General features: G+C 38.2%; 1 protein-coding gene across 2 annotated transcripts; it reads left to right on the forward strand.

Moving 5' to 3' along the window:
• Positions 1 to 222: 222 nt before the first annotated feature.
• LOC121863064 lies at positions 223 to 19,359 on the forward strand. 2 transcript variants are annotated; one of them, XR_006088315.1, is made up of 8 exons: positions 7,985 to 8,526; positions 8,703 to 8,768; positions 9,170 to 9,239; positions 10,721 to 11,033; positions 11,147 to 11,274; positions 12,195 to 12,467; positions 12,645 to 12,710; positions 13,112 to 13,462. XR_006088315.1 is itself a non-coding variant. In XM_042361550.1 (7 exons), the coding sequence occupies exons 2-6, from the start codon at positions 8,361 to 8,363 to the stop codon at positions 11,169 to 11,171; spliced, it is 429 nt and encodes a 142-aa protein (XP_042217484.1). In that variant the 5' UTR covers positions 223 to 435; positions 8,254 to 8,360; the 3' UTR covers positions 11,172 to 11,274; positions 19,116 to 19,359. The 2 variants fall into 2 exon arrangements, 1 of the variants encoding a protein (XP_042217484.1); XM_042361550.1 differs by lacking the exons at positions 12,195 to 12,467; positions 12,645 to 12,710; positions 13,112 to 13,462 and adding exons at positions 223 to 435; positions 19,116 to 19,359 and having other exon boundaries at positions 8,254 to 8,526; positions 10,932 to 11,033.
• Positions 19,360 to 20,203: the final 844 nt, after the last annotated feature.

Here is a 20,203-nt window from a genome sequence, read left to right on the forward strand (position 1 = left end):
GGGACTGTGGAGGCATACAGTTACAAGATATCTGCACGAGAACCTGAACCAAGCACTTCACATGCTTCCAGCTCTACAGTTGTTCACACTACCAAGAGGACTGGGATGCAATTACTATTGAATAATAGGTAAGTGTGCACATTAAACGTTAAAAAAAATAATATTTTTATTTTTACATAATGCATTTTATTTATACTGAAGGGGGGGAATAATAGCTAGCGACTTTCCATGGAAGATTTAGCGACATTTAGCTACTTTTAGGTACCAGCCTAGCGACATTTGAAAATCCGAGTTGGCAAGCCTGCAGATCAGTACCGGTAGTTCCCGCCATGGCTGTCTGCGGGTGGCGTCGCTTGAAGTACGTGGAGCCGATGGCGAGTGTTTCTGGAAAAAGACGAAGAAACTATAGCTGTTATGGTGTTCCTCCAACCTCAGGTAAGTGTACTAAGAGCAAGACAATGTAAAGACCGACATATGTGGCGTTGTGTAAGAATCTTAGACTCCAACGACGAACAAGGAGCTGCCATGCACAGGCCAACCGGCTTATTGCAGACTCCTTTGTTCTCATGTAAGTTAAGAAATAGGTGATTCCATCATATGGTGAGTTACTTAGGTTTGGTTTTCTAGTGGTTTTTTGGTGTAGTTTGCCATGATTTTTTTTTTTTTGGAAAACGTCCAACGAAAAAAATTCGGTATTGCCTTTACACACCGTTCATTCCTGCCACTAATCTATTATCATATTCGAATAAGACGTAATTATAAGATAATTTTCATCTATTATATTACCGGGACAAATGTATAACAACGGCTGGCTTATCCAAACTCTTCTCTATATTCTTCCGTTAATCCGCCATTACTGCCTCACTCACTGCGCGTCTCCTCCATAAATCATAATGCTCATGCCTGCCGCACACGTCAGGAGGCCAATCAAAAACTCGTGCTAATTCAGAGTATATTTGGCCCAATCAAAATCTAGTTTTATTTTGGGTCTCGTATTTTGAAATTCAAGTTCAGTTCCGACCATGGAAGTCTGTGATGGATGTCACTTAAAGTATATGGAGCAGATTGTGAGTTTTTGGAAAAAATAACGTAGAAACTAAAGCATGTTGTCGATCGCAAGGTGTTCTTCCAACCTCAGGTAAGTGTGTGGGGTTATGAGATAATGGTTCACACTCGAGATGAGTGGAGAGAGGAAACTCACAATGTGCTCTCTGTATACATATTGTATTGGATGTACAATGTAGCTTTGCAGCTGGGTAGGCAGCATGGTTACAAGCGTGGAGTAGAGAGCTGGTTGGTGAGGGCACTCAGCTTGAGGGACGCCAATGTCGCCGGCGGGAGTGGGAGCCGCCAGGGGGTCCCACTAATTACCCAAATGTAGCCGCAATGAAGTCAAATAATGGTCCTACATGAATAAGTCGGACTGCTAATCACTTCTCGACTAGTATTTGGTGTAACAAAGGCAAAAAAAAAAACTGGGAAACTTAATTGCGTGATTAGTCGGACCGGGCTGGAGCGGAGGAGGAAGAGGTGTTGCTTGCTGTTGGCCGTAGGTAGAAAATAAGGCGGGATAGGCGTGGGTTGATAGTTGACCCCCACTCCATCAGGCTGCGCTGGAGGCGTAGGCTGAGGAATTCGAGAAGGGTCGGCTACTCAACGGCAAACGGCGCTTGTAGGTGAGGAATCCATTACAAGTGTACTAAGAGCAAGACAATGTAAATATCGCAAAGACCAACATGTGTGGCATTGTGTAAGAATCTCAGAATCCAATGACGAACAAGAACCAGCCCAATAAGGTAAGAAATAGGTGATTCCATCATATGGTGAGAGTCGGTTAGGTTAGGTTAGTGTATATTTTAGTCACTTGGCCACTTTTTTTTCGGAAAACGTCAAACTGAAAACAATCGCAAAAAAACCCGGCTCATTTTCACCAAAAGTGAAGGTCATATTCGGTCTAAACACACAAATACACTCGAAAAATTTATTTTTTACTTTCTAACAGAACAGTGTGACAATGCAAATTTACCAACTTGTTACTTTTAGAGTTAATACATGAAATTTAAGGAGGTTTTTATTTGACTGGATTGAATGACTAAATAGAACGAATGATGTTATTTTTCTAACTAGGTATTGAATATAGACAACTAGTTATACAAGACTTAATTTCTTTTATAAAATTATAGGTAATAGTGCAGACGGCTAACACCAGGAGTTGTTAGATTAGGTAGAATTATTCCACAATTTCTTTCGTCTGTTCTGTTTCGGTGTGACAACAACTGAGCGACTTGATCCCAGCTTATTCTCACGTCCACAAAACAGGTAAAATTACACCACGCCACTTCAGTATAGTTGCTTCCATTGGTACCAGATATCAAAGTTCTTTTTGCTTAATATGCAAAGCCTCCTGTTATGAAGTTGGGTATGGTTAGGTAGGTTTCCTTGATTAGGTCATGGTACTATATGCATCCTCATTTCAATTTTCGTGTTCAGTATCTTGCAAATAGTACCTGCAGAAATGTTGATCATATTCACTATCCTTCATTTATTCCAGAAATTTGTTCAATTCCATAAGTTACTTCTGGTGCAAACTGTCTCCTCTACTTGTACCCTTTAATTACCACATGTTCCCTCTGCCTTCAAGCCCTGTCCACATTGGTAAGAAAGGTCATAGGTCATCAATTAAGCCTTTCCCTAAACTGTCATCATCACCAATATATTCAGTAAGAAAAACTGCTCTAGTAAAATGTTTAAAAAGATAATTATATTAATGGGTTTGTGAGGAATAAATAGTTTCGTTTACCTCTGTTTTATGAATGAATTTAAATGTGACGAGATGAGTGACTATAAATGGCGGAAGAGAATTACTACGTTGAGTATAGTTTAAAAATGGCGGTGTTGTGTTGCTTGGGGGAGATTTAATACCATAGTTTCCTCATGTTTATAAGGACATATTTTGTTGTAATTTCAGACTTGTTTTAGTAAATTTGTGTTACTGTAGTGTTAATACTTAAAATTCAAGACGTGTTTACTAGACTGGATTGAATTACTGAATAATAATAAAACACCTGCAATAATTACCAAACCACTGATGGTCACGAGTCATATATTATCCCTTGACTTATACTGTTATGTAAGGTATATTTAAATTATGGTAATTATTGACGAAATACCTATTGTCGATTTTTCTTTTTGGAAGTTAATTTTAAAATGCCGCAATTTCACTATTTTCCTGTGGACACTGATGTAGTGAGGGCAAATGTGTTAAAACATGGTTTTGTAAATTAAACCTAACCTAACCATAGTTGATAAACACAAGAGGCCCAAGCATTGTTAGAAGACCGCACCAACCTAACGAAAGAAACCTATCTAACATTACCTAACTTCTAGCATATTAAACAAAGAACTTATTCTGATGTGTAAATTTTTTTTTTTTTTTTTTTTTTTTTTTTTTGTGAATGTGAGAGAAGCTGTTCAAACCAAGCAGCTCAACAAACACTGAGTAGAGGATAAAATCGTGCCTAAATGAAGCATTTTCCCATGAAGTGAATATCCTATCTGAACTTGGCTCTATAGTGAGACAAGATCTATGAAAACAAATTAGGCTATGATGGGTATGTTTTCAATATTAACCATACTGTCTTATGAGCTATGGTTAGATTATTCCTGACTATAGTTTTATCAGGTTTGGTAAGTAACAGTAATTTGATATACACACAGCAGGGAGTAGATGTGACCGGTTGTGGTAAGGTTTCTTTTACTAACACCAGAAGGATTTGATAGAATTGGAGGAAACTTTGGGGTAACATTAATTACAATCTATTAAATAAATATATGGAAACTAGAATCCATTGTCTCACTTATGTTTTAAGTTTTTTTGTTCCTGGTAAGTTAGGTTGGTTACTGTAGGTTAGGTTGGTTACTGTAGGTTAGGTTGGTTAGGTAGCTTACTGTAGGTGGCCCTCTTTTGAACATTTTCAACCAACTGACAGTTCCTAGCATATCTCGGGACCAGATGGGGTGACAGTACTCCAGATGGGGAAGCACTTCACTCCTGAAGATCATTACGAGGGACGGACCGTCTAGATATCTGAACGACCTTCTTATAAGACCCAATAACTTATTTGCCTGATTTACATTTTTCTCGCAATGGCCCGAGAATTTCAGCTCATTGTCAACATACACACCTAGGTCCTTCTCGCATTCAATCTCAAGTAATGCAGTTTCTTCATCCCGTTGGGACATGATACGCCTCCTTTCGTTGGTACGTCCCAGGTGCATCATCTTACTCTTCGTGACATTGAATCTCAGCAGCCATTTCTTTGACCATTCTTGGAGCCCACAGAGGTCCTTCTGCAGCTCTTCACAGTCTGTTTGGTTCTTGATTTCCCGAAATAACTTGGCGTCCTCGGCAAACATTTGTATGGAGGAGTGTACAACGTCAGGCATGTCATTTATGAAACAAACAAACAACAGCAGGCCCAATACACTGCCCTGTGGTACGGATGATGATTTCGTGCCATTAATCACCTGATACTGCTTGTTGTCATGTAGAAAGTCTTCTATCCACGCTAGGACATTTCCCCGAATTTCGTACCCTTCCAGTTTGATTTTCAGCCTTTCGTGGGGTACACTGTTGAAAGCCTTGGGAAAATCTAGGAAAATATTGTCAATATTACCACCCCGTTCCAGAATGTGTCCAAATATCCAATACCTTGAGCAATTGTGTTAAGCAGAAGTGCCCCGGCATAAACCTGTGTTGGCAATCCTTTACAAAGTTGTTTCGTAGTATATGTTCCATCGCGGCATCTCTGATAATACTCGCAAGTACTTTACATATTATGCTGGTCAGGCTCACCAGTATATAGTTGTTCGTGGAGTGACGATAGCCCTTCTTGAAGATAGGACTCGCATAAGCCACTTTCCATTCACTGGGGACCTTTTGTTCATCAAGACATTTACAAAACATGGTCTTCAGGGGCTTGGCAAGCTTGTTGCACAACTCTCTTAGCCTCGACTTTATTCCTGGTCAGAATCTGCGTAACTACCATCTTCAAGCTTCAGATCTGATACTCCTACTCGCGTTTTCAATTTTGACTTTGCATTGCGGTAAAATGCCTTTGGGTTTGACTCGGCCTTGCTTGCAACCAGCTTCTGGAACTCCTTTTCAGCCCTTGTACATTCTACCTTTGCATGGTGTCTGCCTCTTGCATACATCCTCCTGTCCTGCTCATCATTTGACCCAACCCACGTCTTGAATTTCTGGGTTTTCTTAACTTTGTCGACCGCCTCATGGTTCATATGTAGGGAACCCCTCGTATTTCTAGAGGCACTGGGTTTGGATAGGTTAGGCTTGGCCTTATCTTGAACTAGGTTACATTTAAATCTGAATGACAACACTATATGATGACTGGTGCCAACTGGGGCAAGCTGTTCCATTTTGGCCACCGTACCCTCCTCGTTTGTTATGATGTCTAATGGCTTGGGTGTTCACTCCCCTCTGTAATGTATCGGGTATGTAACATGTTGGAACAGAAAATTATCTCTCGGAGTTTCTACAAAAAGAGTAGCAGGGTTATTCAAGTCATTTGGAGTGAACTCGTTTCTCCACTCAATGTCGCCATAGTTAAAGTCCCCCATGATAAGGAGGTGGCTAGGGTTGAGCATCGTCACATTGTCTATTAAGGCTCTTAAATTCCTTTGATTTAGTGGGCCACAGTTTGGGGATCTATAGATACACCCAATGATAAGTAAGTCCCCTCCCTTTAATTTAATTTAATTTTACACCACTTTGACGCTTCAAAAACATCCTCTCCCTGTACCCTCGCCTGGCTGACTCTGGGGTCTTGCCTAGCATAGATAACCACACTCCTCTTGCAGGTTTCTTGAGAAAGGTTCGTAAATGGGTCGATTCTCTTGTTCTTGTACAACAGTTCTACAACTCCTACAATATCTGGTTGGTGTACCTTCAGTAGTGTTTCAAACTCCTTTCTCTTATCAAGGAACGTGTCAGTATTAGTGTACATGACATTCAAGCCAGAATTTGTTCTCGGTAACGTCTCTGCTCTTAGTAATAAACCCGCTCCACCCACATTCTCAGAAGCTGCAGCATTTGCTAAGTACACTGTATTTTGCAGGGTATGGTTAGAAATATCATTGTTTACTCGGCGCTCGCCTCCCTCCTGGTAGGCGGAGCTGGTGCCCCCTGGCCCTGTGTCGGCACACTTGCTTCCACTACCCTCTCCCTGAATATAACCCCGTTCCTCCTCGACTCCTCCCTTCTCTGCTTCAAGCCCTGCTGGAGCTTCTTGTGCTGTTCCCTCTGCATTACCGTGCGATCTGGGTGAATGAATACACTCCGAGATGCCTTGCTCCTTGCGAATTTTTTTGCCTGCCGAATAACCTCCCATTTCTCCTCCTCACTCACTAGTGTTATCATGAGGGGGCGAGGCTTATCCCCCTGCTTTTGTCCCAGCCTCCTCACATCCTGAGGGGTTGATGGCATCTTCAGAACCTCTGTACAAATATTCTTTCACTGCATCTTATCGTGTGTTTTCCTTGTCTCGGTTCTCTCCGCCTGGCTCTCAGGGACTCCAAAAAATAATACATTGTTCCTGCGCTGGAAATGTTCCCATTGTTCCTCCTCTCCCCTAACAGGAGGTTCGTTAATTGTCATTTCTACGACACACTTCTTCAGAGTCCCTAGCTGCTCTGCTAGTCAGGCCCCAGGGTTGATAGGGATGAGTGTACTTAGACAATGTCTAGAAGTTCTAGTGAAGGATTTTGGTCCCCAATATGTTGACTATAGTATTATAAAGGGAAACAGAATTTTTTGTAAGTGCTTCCAAGAGATTGAGAGCATCTACCGATGGCAGCAGAAAGACCAAGTGGGGTTTGCCTCCTCTACTAGGTGGAAACCAACAAGGATCCCCGCAAACTGTCGCCAGGCAGTCAGTATTTACATCCGAAGCTTACGGAGATGTCCCAAACTTGGAGTCTTGATTGAGCCAATGCAGGCGGGGGAAGGGTGGCTCCCTCCCAACCTCCTCCTTATCCCTTCATACACTACCATTAGGTATGATAAGGGGTTTGCCACCGTGGCCAATGTGGGTAATTCTTGCATGTGGCTAAAGCAAAACAGGCATGTTGGAGTGGCTCGTGTGGCTGATCTGTGTCCTCAACAAGAAACAGCAGAGGTGAGCTCAAACAGAGTTGAATGGGGGACAGAATGCCCAGCTGATGGGCAGATGCCAGAAGATCTAAGGCAAATAGGGCACACAAGAGAGACTTTGGAGTGTGTTGCGGAAGTACCGCGATGTATTTCTGGACAGCAAGGGAAGTTAGGATGCACTGGAATAGTCAAGCATAACATCCTTCTCGTAGATGAAACTCCCATTGGGCAGCCTTTCAGACGGGTTCTCCCCACTTAAATCCAAATGGTTAGGGACCATATCAACCAGCTGTTGGAGCAGGGGGTCATACAGAAAAGCACTAGTCCATACGCAGCCCCGATTATTCTGGTGAAGAAACGAGATGTCACTGCGTTTGTGTGTCGACTATAGGAAACTGAACAAAGCTATGCATAAGGATGATTTTCCACTCCCAAGAATTGATGAGTCATGAGTATTTATATAAACAGATGGTAAAGTAAAAAAAAATTAAAGGGCAATTTCTTTAATAAAAGTGAAAAGAAAAAATTACATAATAAAAGGTTCAGAGTTCTTACCTCATAGTTGTACAGTAAAAATGTTGCTTCGTGTATCTGCTAAAGGTTTTATGAAGTCAGAATTTTTACTACAACATAGGTATTGTGCAAAGGGTACTCTGGCGGTCGGCCCAGTCTCTTATTTCAATTAATCCCATATGTTCTGTTATTTTATTTTCGCGTTATTCGCGGACCTCCATGGGTTTAATTGATCCCGTAAACCCAGACTATACTGTATTGTCCTGAGGGCAAACCTGTACTGTACTCAAATGTACTGAATAATTACTAAAAAAATTTATGTCTAGTGCAAACTATAGTATGTTTATATAAAAAATTAATCACTAACTTACAAGGATTCCATCAATGTAAGTACATTCTGCTATGTCAATATCCCTAACATGTACCATTTCCATGCATTCTTGCGGGAAAACGGTGACGAAAAAACCCACGTTATATTGAGTCGTTGGGACATTAAACGAGTTATTCAAAGCCATAGGTCTACAATTTGCTTTCATTCATGGTTGTTAATACTGTGTGTTTTTTATTTTCAGGAAAGGCAACCATCAAAGAAATTGTAGTCTTAAAACAATTTTTTTGAGCAGGAACAAATAAGAATTTCTTGTGGTTGTATGTTTACACTCACGGCAATTATTGGCAAATGTCTGCAGCCAGACAAACACATCATCAGATACTACAACCTATCATTGCCTTAATGAAAAATTTGAAGATTTCAAATTACGCCATTAGGCAAAAGAAAAAGCAAGGAGGGTCACCAACCCCAGAGAAATGTGTGGTCTTTGAAGAACTTGGAGCTATTAATTTGGGTGAATATTTATATAAAGCAAAGGTGCTGTTACATACTGTATTAACTAAAAGAGCAATGCTGTGTACACAAACTGTTATTAAAAGTTCAAAAGAAGAGTTTGACTTGGAACAGTAAACTATTTGCTTTCATTCATGGTGTTTAATACTGTATGTTTCTTTTTTCTGGAGGAAATAGTAAGTGACATCTCGGCCTACAAGACGACGGGGTGTACAAGACGACGCCCAAAATTCCATTTAAAAGGTGAGTTTTGATCTCCTTCCCTGTATAAGACCGGTACCCCAAATGTGACACTTACCATTGGGAGCGTACTGACCCCGTAGTCCTTTACCAACCATCCCATTGACCAGTGCTGTTTACACATCTTTGGTTTTTTAAAATAAGGTCAATTCACTTCAAGTAATGGCATCAAATGTTACTGGTTGGTGTAGTGTAAACACTAGTGACGTCACTTAAGCTTCTGTTATTTAACTGGAACTAATGCTGGTGTCGAGTAAAAACTTTCCATTTACAGGTACTGTACATAAAACTATAATATAAAGCAATAGGGGTAAATGAGGTGGATTTTACTGGGTCATGTTGTGGATTAAACGATAAAATTATTCTTAATTTGAATGTTTGTTGTAAACCAAAGTGTTTCACAGAGGTTGTGGGGGCCCTGGTGGGTGCCCAGGGATACTGTCCTGGACCAAGTGGATATATCTTAAGCAACAGGTCAGTGGCTCACTTGTCATATGACTTGCCCTCAAAGAATTAGTTAAGGTTAGTCCACTTAATCATCCTTATTAAGTCTATTTAGCTTTGGTTGCAAATTTTGGTCATAAATGCTATAATATCTCCAGTAGCTGGAATTCTCCGATACCCGGAATAGAAATTTGTTCAGAAATTTCCGGATTATTCAAGGTCTAGATGTACAGCTAGACCCTGACTTACGACGGGGTTAGGGACCCAAATCCAGGTCGTAAGTCCGACGTAGATAAATAAAAAACATAAAAAAATTACAATGAAATATACAGTACAGTAAAAGTAATAAATAATGAGGAATGGATACAGTACAGTGAAAGTAATAAATAATGAGGAATGGATACAGTGTGACTGAGCACTTACCTTTAATGTAGTCAGTTGAATGCACATGGGGCCCCCATAATTTTCTAATTATACATGGAGACTACATTAACTGGAAACGTTTCGGTATAGAAAATGCGCGCGTCATTTGGAAAAAAAAATGGTCACAACTGCGGCGGTCGTAAGTCGGGGTCTAGCTGTACTGCCATTTAGTGCGGTCACTTAATTCTAGGTTTTTCTTAACTTAATTCTTAGCTTAAGGTTGTTGCCACCAGACCACAGGACAGTATGTTAAGTGTTCTTTAGGTAGCTGGCAGAGCAATCCGGGCACTGTGAGTTCATGTTATTCATTAATCAAGTTGAGAGTGGAAGGAAGGGTGAAACACCAACCAGTATCTTTATGACACTATTTTAGTTATTAAAAATATTGCATTGTCACAATGCAAAAATAGTTGACCTTCCACAAGCAATTATTAAGGTCACTGCACCACAAAAATACCTGACCTCCAAATAATTAAGGTCTTGTCTCTCCATACAAAATCATTGACCTCATTACCTAGCTCATTCCTTTCCAAATATCACCCAAAATAATCAATAATACCCAAATAATAAATATCCCCTGAATAAGGAGCATTCAATAATACACAATACATCAGGTACTGCAGCTCATTCTTAGCACCTGGGTACACACAGTATTTGTGTTGGTCCTTTTCTGTAGACACATATATCACATATATATATATATATATATATATATATATATATATATATATATATATATATATATAATGTGTGTGTGTAAATATATATATGGCAGGTTCATCACTGACTTCTGCCTTTTACATTTCACTTCACTAGCAATACTAGCGCAGTCTTTTAGGGTCCATTTCACACAGAAACATTAAAGCTTTGATAGTACAACACGAGGTGCTGTGTGGGGTGACTCTTGCTGCGGGAAAAGGCTTGTAAGCTAGCTACCATACAACGCGATTTGCTGTGTGGGGTGACTCTTGCTGCTGGAAAAGGCTTGCAAGCTAGCTACCAGAGGGACCATCTGCTTACCGTGAATTGCAAACCGCAAGGGTCTACTTTACATAATGAATATTAATTCTTTTTTTCTTTTGTTTCAGGTGGACTAAAATGCTTCCTCCCAAGGATTCAAAGTTCATTATAAATAATTCATTTACTTGGGTAGTGGAAAAGATTATTCTCTTTGTTTAGGAGACTACCTATTACATAACAGACAGTCCATCCCCTACCCAAACTATGGGTAATCTTTACAACCTATAAAGGGCCGTGACTTTTTTCATAAAACTCCTTTAATCGGCCTTCTCCTACAAGGAAAAGTGACCCTTTGGCATCATGGACTTCACGTAACGGCAGAGAAAATGTGCTGGTGGTGACAGATGTGTGTTCTGGGCATTCACCACACGGGATCAGAAGGTAACAACTGTAGCAAAGACCCTGGTTGATGAGATATTTACCAAATATGATGTTCCTAGGAAGATTCACACTTTACATAATGAATATTAATTCTTTCTTTTCTTTTGTTTCAGGTGGACTAAAAGGCTTCGTCTCTAGGATTCAAGGCTAATTATAGAAAATTTGTTTTACTTGATTAGGAGAAAAGATTATTCTTTGTTTGAAGTACCTACAGTCTACGTGGAAAAAAAATAAAATCATGGTAAGGCAATACAAAAATGAAAACACTCATCCACCCCTCTTAGTATTTGGTTGTTTCCCTTCCTCTTCAGCACCTCTTTCAGTTGTTGTGGAACACTGTCTGCAAGGTTTTGCAGGTGCTGTGGGGTGAAACTGGCCCACAGTTGCTCAATTGCTGTGGTGAGCTTCGGGACGGACGAGGTGTCGAGGTCACGTAGGTGACGTTTCATGAGTCCCCAAAGGTTCTCAATCGGGTTGATGTCGGGGGAATTGCCAGGCCAGTCCTTAAAATATGAAACCTGGCAATCCTATATGACTATGTACACCTGTGCAGTTATGAGTATTTATATAAACATGATAAAGTAAAGTAAAAAAAATTAAAGGGCAATTTCTTTAATAAAGGTGAAAAGAAAAAATTACATAAAAGGTTCAGAGTTCTTACCTCATAGTTGTACAGTAAAAATGTTGCTTCATGTATCTGCTAATGGTTTTATGAAGTCAGAATTTTTACTACAACATACTTATTCTGCTAAGGGTACTCTGGCAGCCCAGTCTCTATTTCAATTAATCCCATATGTTCTGTTATTTTATTTTCGCGTTATACGTGGACCTCCATGGGTTTAATTGACCGCGTAAACCCAGACTATACTGTATTGTACTCAAATGTACTGAATAATTACTAAAAAATTTGTCTAGTGCAAACTATAGTATGTTTATATAAAAAATTAATCACTAACTTACAAGGATTCCATCAATGTAAGTACATTCTGCTATGTCAATATCCCTAACATGTACCATTTCCATGCATTCTTGCGGGAAAACGGTGACGAAAAAACCCACGTTATATTGAGTCGTTGGGACATTAAACGAGTTATTCAAAGCCATAGGTCTACAATTTGCTTTCATTCATGGTTGTTAATACTGTGTGTTTTTTATTTTCAGGAAAGGCAACCATCAAAGAAATTGTAGTCTTAAAACAATTTTTTTGAGCAGGAACAAATAAGAATTTCTTGTGGTTGTATGTTTACACTCACGGCAATTATTGGCAAATGTCTGCAGCCAGACAAACACATCATCAGATACTACAACCTATCATTGCCTTAATGAAAAATTTGAAGATTTCAAATTACGCCATTAGGCAAAAGAAAAAGCAAGGAGGGTCACCAACCCCAGAGAAATGTGTGGTCGTTGAAGAACTTGGAGCTATTAATTTGGGTGAATATTTATATAAAGCAAAGGTGCTGTTACATACTGTATTAACTAAAAGAGCAATGCTGTGTACACAAACTGTTATTAAAAGTTCAATAAGAAGAGTTTGACTTGGAACAGTAAACTATTTGCTTTCATTCATGGTGTTTAATACTGTATGTTTCTTTTTTCTGGAGGAAATAGTAAGTGACATCTCGGCCTACAAGACGACGGGGTGTACAAGACGACGCCCAAAATTCCATTTAAAAGGTGAGTTTTGATCTCCTTCCCTGTATAAGACCGGTACCCCAAATGTGACACTTACCATTGGGAGCGTACTGACCCCGTAGTCCTTTACCAACCATCCCATTGACCAGTGCTGTTTACACATCTTTGGTTTTTTAAAATAAGTTCAATTCACTTCAAGTAATGGCATCAAATGTTACTGGTTGGTGTAGTGTAAACACTAGTGACGTCACTTAAGCTTCTGTTATTTAACTGGAACTAATGCTGGTGTCGAGTAAAAACTTTCCATTTACAGGTACTGTACATAAAACTATAATATAAAGCAATAGGGGTAAATGAGGTGGATTTTACTGGGTCATGTTGTGGATTAAACGATAAAATTATTCTTAATTTGAATGTTTGTTGTAAACCAAAGTGTTTCACAGAGGTTGTGGGGGCCCTGGTGGGTGCCCAGGGATACTGTCCTGGACCAAGTGGATATATCTTAAGCAACAGGTCAGTGGCTCACTTGTCATATGACTTGCCCTCAAAGAATTAGTTAAGGTTAGTCCACTTAATCATCCTTATTAAGTCTATTTAGCTTTGGTTGCAAATTTTGGTCATAAATGCTATAATATCTCCAGTAGCTGGAATTCTCCGATACCCGGAATAGAAATTTGTTCAGAAATTTCCGGATTATTCAAGGTCTAGATGTACAGCTAGACCCTGACTTACGACGGGGTTAGGGACCCAAATCCAGGTCGTAAGTCCGACGTAGATAAATAAAAAACATAAAAAAATTACAATGAAATATACAGTACAGTAAAAGTAATAAATAATGAGGAATGGATACAGTACAGTGAAAGTAATAAATAATGAGGAATGGATACAGTGTGACTGAGCACTTACCTTTAATGTAGTCAGTTGAATGCACATGGGGCCCCCATAATTTTCTAATTATACATGGAGACTACATTAACTGGAAACGTTTCGGTATAGAAAATGCGCGCGTCATTTGGAAAAAAAAATGGTCACAACTGCGGCGGTCGTAAGTCGGGGTCTAGCTGTACTGCCATTTAGTGCGGTCACTTAATTCTAGGTTTTTCTTAACTTAATTCTTAGCTTAAGGTTGTTGCCACCAGACCACAGGACAGTATGTTAAGTGTTCTTTAGGTAGCTGGCAGAGCAATCCGGGCACTGTGAGTTCATGTTATTCATTAATCAAGTTGAGAGTGGAAGGAAGGGTGAAACACCAACCAGTATCTTTATGACACTATTTTAGTTATTAAAAATATTGCATTGTCACAATGCAAAAATAGTTGACCTTCCACAAGCAATTATTAAGGTCACTGCACCACAAAAATACCTGACCTCCAAATAATTAAGGTCTTGTCTCTCCATACAAAATCATTGACCTCATTACCTAGCTCATTCCTTTCCAAATATCACCCAAAATAATCAATAATACCCAAATAATAAATATCCCCTGAATAAGGAGCATTCAATAATACACAATACATCAGGTACTGCAGCTCATTCTTAGCACACAGTATTTGTGTTGGTCCTTTTCTGTAGACACATATATCACAAATATATATATATATATATATATATATATATATATATATATATATATATATATATATATATATATATATATATATATATATATATATATAATGTGTGTAAAATATATATATAACAGGTTCATCATGACTTCTGCCTTTTTACATTTCACTTCACTAGCAATATAGCATGAGTCTTTAGGGTCCATTTCACACAAAACATTAAAGCTTTGATAGTACAACACAGTGCTGTGTGGGGTGACTCTTTATGAGGAAAAGGCATAAGCTAGCTACCATACCATAGCGATTTGCTGTGTGGGGTGACTCTTGCTGCTGGAAAAGAGCTTGCAAGCCCCTTCTAGCTACCAGAGGGACCATCTGCTAGTGATTGCAAACCGCAAGGGTCTACTTTACATAATGAATAATTCTTTTTTTCTTTTGTTTCAGGTGGACTAAATGCTTCACTCCCAAGGATTCAAGTTCATTATAAATAATTCATTTACTTGGGTGAGTGGAAAAATTTATTCTCTTTGTTTAGGAGACTACTATTACATAACAGACAGTCCATCCCTACCCAAACTATGGGTAATCTTTACAACCTATAAAGGGCAAGTGACTTTTTTCATAAAACTCTTTAATCGGCCTTCTCCTACAAGGAAAAATGACCCTTTTGGCATCATGGACTTGCATGCTTGGCAGAAAATGTGCTGGTGGTGACAGATGTGTGTTCTGGGCATTCACCACAGGATCAGAAGGTAACAACTGTAGCAAAGACCTGGTTGATGAGATGTTACCAAATATGATGTTCCTAGGAAGATTCACACTTTACATAATGAATATTAATTCTTTCTTTTCTTTTGTTTCAGGTATGGATGAGGCTTCGTCTCTAGGATTCAAGGCTAATTGTAGAAAATTTGTTTTACTTGATTAGGAAAGGTATTCTTTGTTTGAAGTACCTACAGTCTACGTGGAAAAAAACCGATCATGAGTAGACAATACAAAAATGAAAACACTCATCCACCCCCTCTTAGTATTTGGTTGTTTCTCTTTGCTTTTCTTTCAGTTGTTGTGGAACACTGTCTGCAAGGTTTGCAGGTGCTGTCTTGATGAAACAGCCCCAGTTGCTCCAGGTGCTGTGGTGAGCCGGAGACCCGGACGAGTGTCAAGATCCGTGAGTGGCGTTCATGAGTCCCCAAGGTTCTCATCGGGTTGATGTGGAAATTGCCAGGGCAGTCCTTGACAGAAACCTGGCAATCCTATATGACTATGTACCTGTGCAGTTATGAGTATTTTATATAAACATGATAAAGTAAAGTAAAAAAAATTGAGAAACAATTTCTTTAATAAAGGTGAAAAAAAAATTATAAAGGTTCAGTTCTTACCTCGCAGTTTGTACAGTAAAAATGTTGCTTCATATCTGCTAATGGTTTTTCGCTAAGTCAAATTTTACTAACATACTTATTCTGCTGGTACTCTGGCGGCCAGTCTCAATTTAAATTAATCATATGTTCTGTTATTTTTATTTTTAGCGTTATCATTGGACCTCCATGGGTTTTTAATTGACGGCGTAAACCAAACACTGTATTGTGCTCAAATGTACTAGACAAAATTACTAAAAATTTTGTATAGTGCAAACTATAGTATGTTTTATATAAAAATTAGTACTAACACAAGGATTCCATCAATGTAAGTACATTCTTATATGTCAATATCCTAGCATGTACCATTCCATGCATTCTTCTTGATGACAAACCCACGTTATATTGAGTTGTTGGGACGATACTTGAGTTATTCAAAATATGGGTCTAATTGCTTTTCATTCATGGTTGTTAATACTGTGTGTTTTTATTTTCAGGAAAGGCAATAGCCATCAAAAGAAATTGTAGTCTTAAAAACAATTTTTTGACAGGGGCTAAATAAATTTCTTGTGGTTGGGCCTCCAGGCAGGTGTACAAGATGACTCCCAAATTAATTTTGATCTCTACCAATGTATGTTTGTATGTATGTATATTGTATGTATGCATATATATGCATATATATAATATATATATATATATATATATATATATATATATATATATATATATATATATATATACAATATATATATACATATATATATATAACATAAAAAATATATAAATATATATATACATATAAATATATATATACTGTAAAAAAATATATATATATAAAAAAATATATAAATATATATATATATATAATATATATACAAAATATATAATAATATATATATATCGTATATAAATATATATATACATATATATATATAAATGTATATAATATATATATAAATATATATACTTATATAAATATATATATATATATAAATATATATATATAATATAAAAAAAAAAAAAAAATATATATGCATATATATATATATATATATTATATATATATATATATATATATATATATATATATATATATATATATATATATATATATATATATATATATATATATATATATATATACACATATAAATATATATATAACGTTTGCACAGTAGGCTCTCGCCAATAACGTTTAATAGGTGGCTGAAAAACGACGTTATTAGCGAAAACGTTATTTGTGACATTAAAATACATGTAAAAAGGGTTTATTGGTGCCGCTGCCCCTGGAATTTCACCCAGTTTTTCCCCTTAGAAGCCCTCCTAACACTTTTTGTTTGCTGAAATAAAAAGAATTGTTATTCAATCATCAAAATAAAGAGTTCGGGTAATATAACACATTGTTTGGGGGAGTTTTTGAGGTGCTTGGTGTGATGATTGTTCTGTATCTGAGGGCCGCTAAGACTTACACTGTCTTTCATTCTACATTTCACAAGAAAATGCTCTTATCACTATCAATCCGTTTCTATCACTTTTATCATTCATAGCTCACTTCGCATTTCCATCACTACTGAAATATGTCTTGGCCAGCTCAATACTCTTTTTGGTCTCCTCTAAGTTCCTCTTAATAATTTGTACTGTAGACTCGGCAGTTTAATTTCCTCACAATATCAATGTTCCGTGCACCACTTTCAATGAGCTCGACAATCTGTTCTATATCCTCCACCGAGTAGGCACGCGTCTTGTGGCTTTGTCTTAGCTTTGGGGTCTTTTTTCTCATTCACTTTCAAAGTTCCCGGGCATTCAGGCGGCAAATCACTCCCTCCACCACCTCCCCTAACCCCCACAGGCAAAAATGCAGGAGCAATTGTTGATGACATACCCTAGTAACCACTGGATATAGAGGCGAAAATCTCACACGTGGGCGCAGCGCTGTATTCCATGGAGCGTGTGTGAGAGTGAGGCGGAGCGGACAACTACGTCATCAACATGGCGGCAAACAAACGCTATCATTGATGAGCACGGCCGCTTCCCGCAAAATCTCCGTTTTTCATGAGAATCTAGACGTTATTATCGAAAATTGGTATCTATTGTAACTTACCGTTATTGTCGAAAACATTATTGTGGAAGTCGTTATTGAGGAGAGCCTACTGTATTTGTTCTGGAACTAGTAAGTGGCTGGGCTGAAGTAAACTCTTTGTTGGTTTCTCTTTATTGTAGAAAAATATAGTATCACAGGTACTGAATTCAGTTGAGAGTATATTGTACCTTCTCTGCTAAGGGAATTCTCTTAGTGCATTTATATAGGAGAACATTCAAGTGAGGTGTTTACTGGGTAACAAGTGATACGAGTCTCCCCGCTCTCTCCTGCTCAGGCATGAGGCGCAAGGAGGAGCGGGTGAGGTATTAGCAAAATCAGCTTGACCTGTGGCTCAGATGAAGTTACAGACCTCAGCATGTTGTATGACATGAACAACTACTGAGTCATGGTTGAATAACAGTTAATTTTTATTGGGTGTACTCCTGTGCAGTCATGAGTATTTATATAAACATGATAATGTAAAGTAAACAAAAATTTTAAAGGGCAATTTCTTTAATAAAAGTGAAAAGAAAAAATTACATAATAAAAGTTTCAGTTCTTACCCCATAGTTGTACAGTAAAAATGTTGCTTCATGTATCTGCTGAAGGTTTTATAAAGTCAGAATTGGGCCAAATTCATATCTTAACCATTCGCTCAGTTGTCACACCTATCATTAGTATACAGTTCTTTCTGTAATACTGATGTGCATAAATGAAAAATAAATTTACAGTTAAAAAGTGATATCTCCATTAGCCGGAACATTTGGTGCAGAACACTTCCGGTAACGAGAGATTTCCGTGTAACTAAACGACTCGGAGCCAGAAAAAATCCCTCGTACCGGGTAATGAAAACTGTTTTTGGAAGTTCCAGAAATTGCTCACTTCATCATCTCTCGAACCCAGAAAAACATCCCCTATCCCCGGAATTTCCCGGGAACCAGAAAATTGATTTCATAATTTCCGGAAAATGTGCCTGATTTTCATCTCTCAAACCAGTAAAAAAAAAAATCCCCCATCCCAGAATTTCTCAGGTATTGCAAAAATTTCTCAGAATTTTCCAGAAAATGTGCCCCTTGGAAAATCATTCCCAAGGCCGGAATTTTCCAGAAAATTTTGGCTTTGGGAACGTTTTTCAGAGAAAATTTCAATTCTGGCTATCGGACAGTTCCTGGTTTGGGGGATTCCGACTAATGGAGATATTATTGTACTGTATAGGAATTGTATTGTTAAGGATACTATTTCTTACTAAAAACACAGCCTATTTCCCTGATCACATACAGTACAGTACCATACAGTGTACTGTACTGTTTGTCAAGTTAGAATCAAGGTGCTGGCAATATTTATACTTTATTTTATCCTCTTGCCCACTTGCAGATTGTTAAAAAAATAACCTTGATAAAACAATTTGTGTATATAAAACCTGAACCATGAACTGTGTCTTCTGCAGGTGACTGAAGGATGTCTGAAGAGGTTAATGTTGCATCGTGACTTTCTGCTTGCCCACCCAACATATTACTGGCCAGTCCTACTGTTTACTTGGTTGTCTGTGAACACTTGGTGAGACTACCTGGCTGGACCACCCCATAGTTGTCACCACTCAAAACATCTCCCCAACGTTGTATGTAACATGACATGTAATGTTTGTAATAGTTCAGGTTATTATTTGTATAAATAAACTTTTCTGACACTCATTTTTATTACTTTTGTCCTTTTCAAGTTACAAACTACTCAATAAGTAAAGGTAGATGTACTGTACCTATATTAACCCAATTTCTTATTAAGTTTCTTGTATACTTGTCACTGCCAATGGTTTAGAACTTTTCATTGTCCAGGAATAACCAGACATTTTCAAGGGAACACATTAAGACTTAATGAAGGAATAGAATTTGGCTTGAAAAGATAAGCCTAAATTTGAAGGTAATGATTCACAAGCTTGCATGTTGGGTTGTTTGTCCTTGTTGATCATTTTAAGATGTAAATTTTATGAATCGGCCACACCAGGCTGCCCTGCCAACCTGCAGGAGGTTTAGTGTTTAAACACATTATTCTTGATCTAAAAGCATGTTGATGCTCTACACCATACATCCTGGTGAGTATCAGCTTAGATGTACACTGAAACCATATTGGTCAGTGCTGGAGGTTAGTACAGTGTCCCTTCTGGACCCCCGCTAACTATCACGAGGCAACAGTCATAGTATGGCTGTATAGATGACATTATATATAAATATTGTATAGATTCAGATTTGCCCCCAAGGGGGCTAGTTTATTGGGCACCTTTACATCCTGTGCAAGGTGAAGCGCAGAAGCGTTTACATCGCCCAACAGGGAAGTATGAAAAGTTCATACTTGCCTTTATGACTCGTACATTAAGGGCGTAAAAGCCTGAAGGGTCATAGGTTTTGTCAAGTTACATAGTGAGAGAATGATGAGTGTGGGGGGGGGAAAGTTCCCGGTACATTTTATGTTTAAAATATTGTATATGGCATTTTATACTCTGCATTATCTTCATTATATATGAACACGAAGAAAAGTTAC

The sequence above is a fragment of the Homarus americanus genome, unplaced genomic scaffold (assembly GCF_018991925.1).
Source record: "Homarus americanus isolate GMGI-L3 unplaced genomic scaffold, GMGI_Hamer_2.0 scaffold54679, whole genome shotgun sequence".
Classification (NCBI taxonomy): domain Eukaryota; kingdom Metazoa; phylum Arthropoda; class Malacostraca; order Decapoda; family Nephropidae; genus Homarus; species Homarus americanus.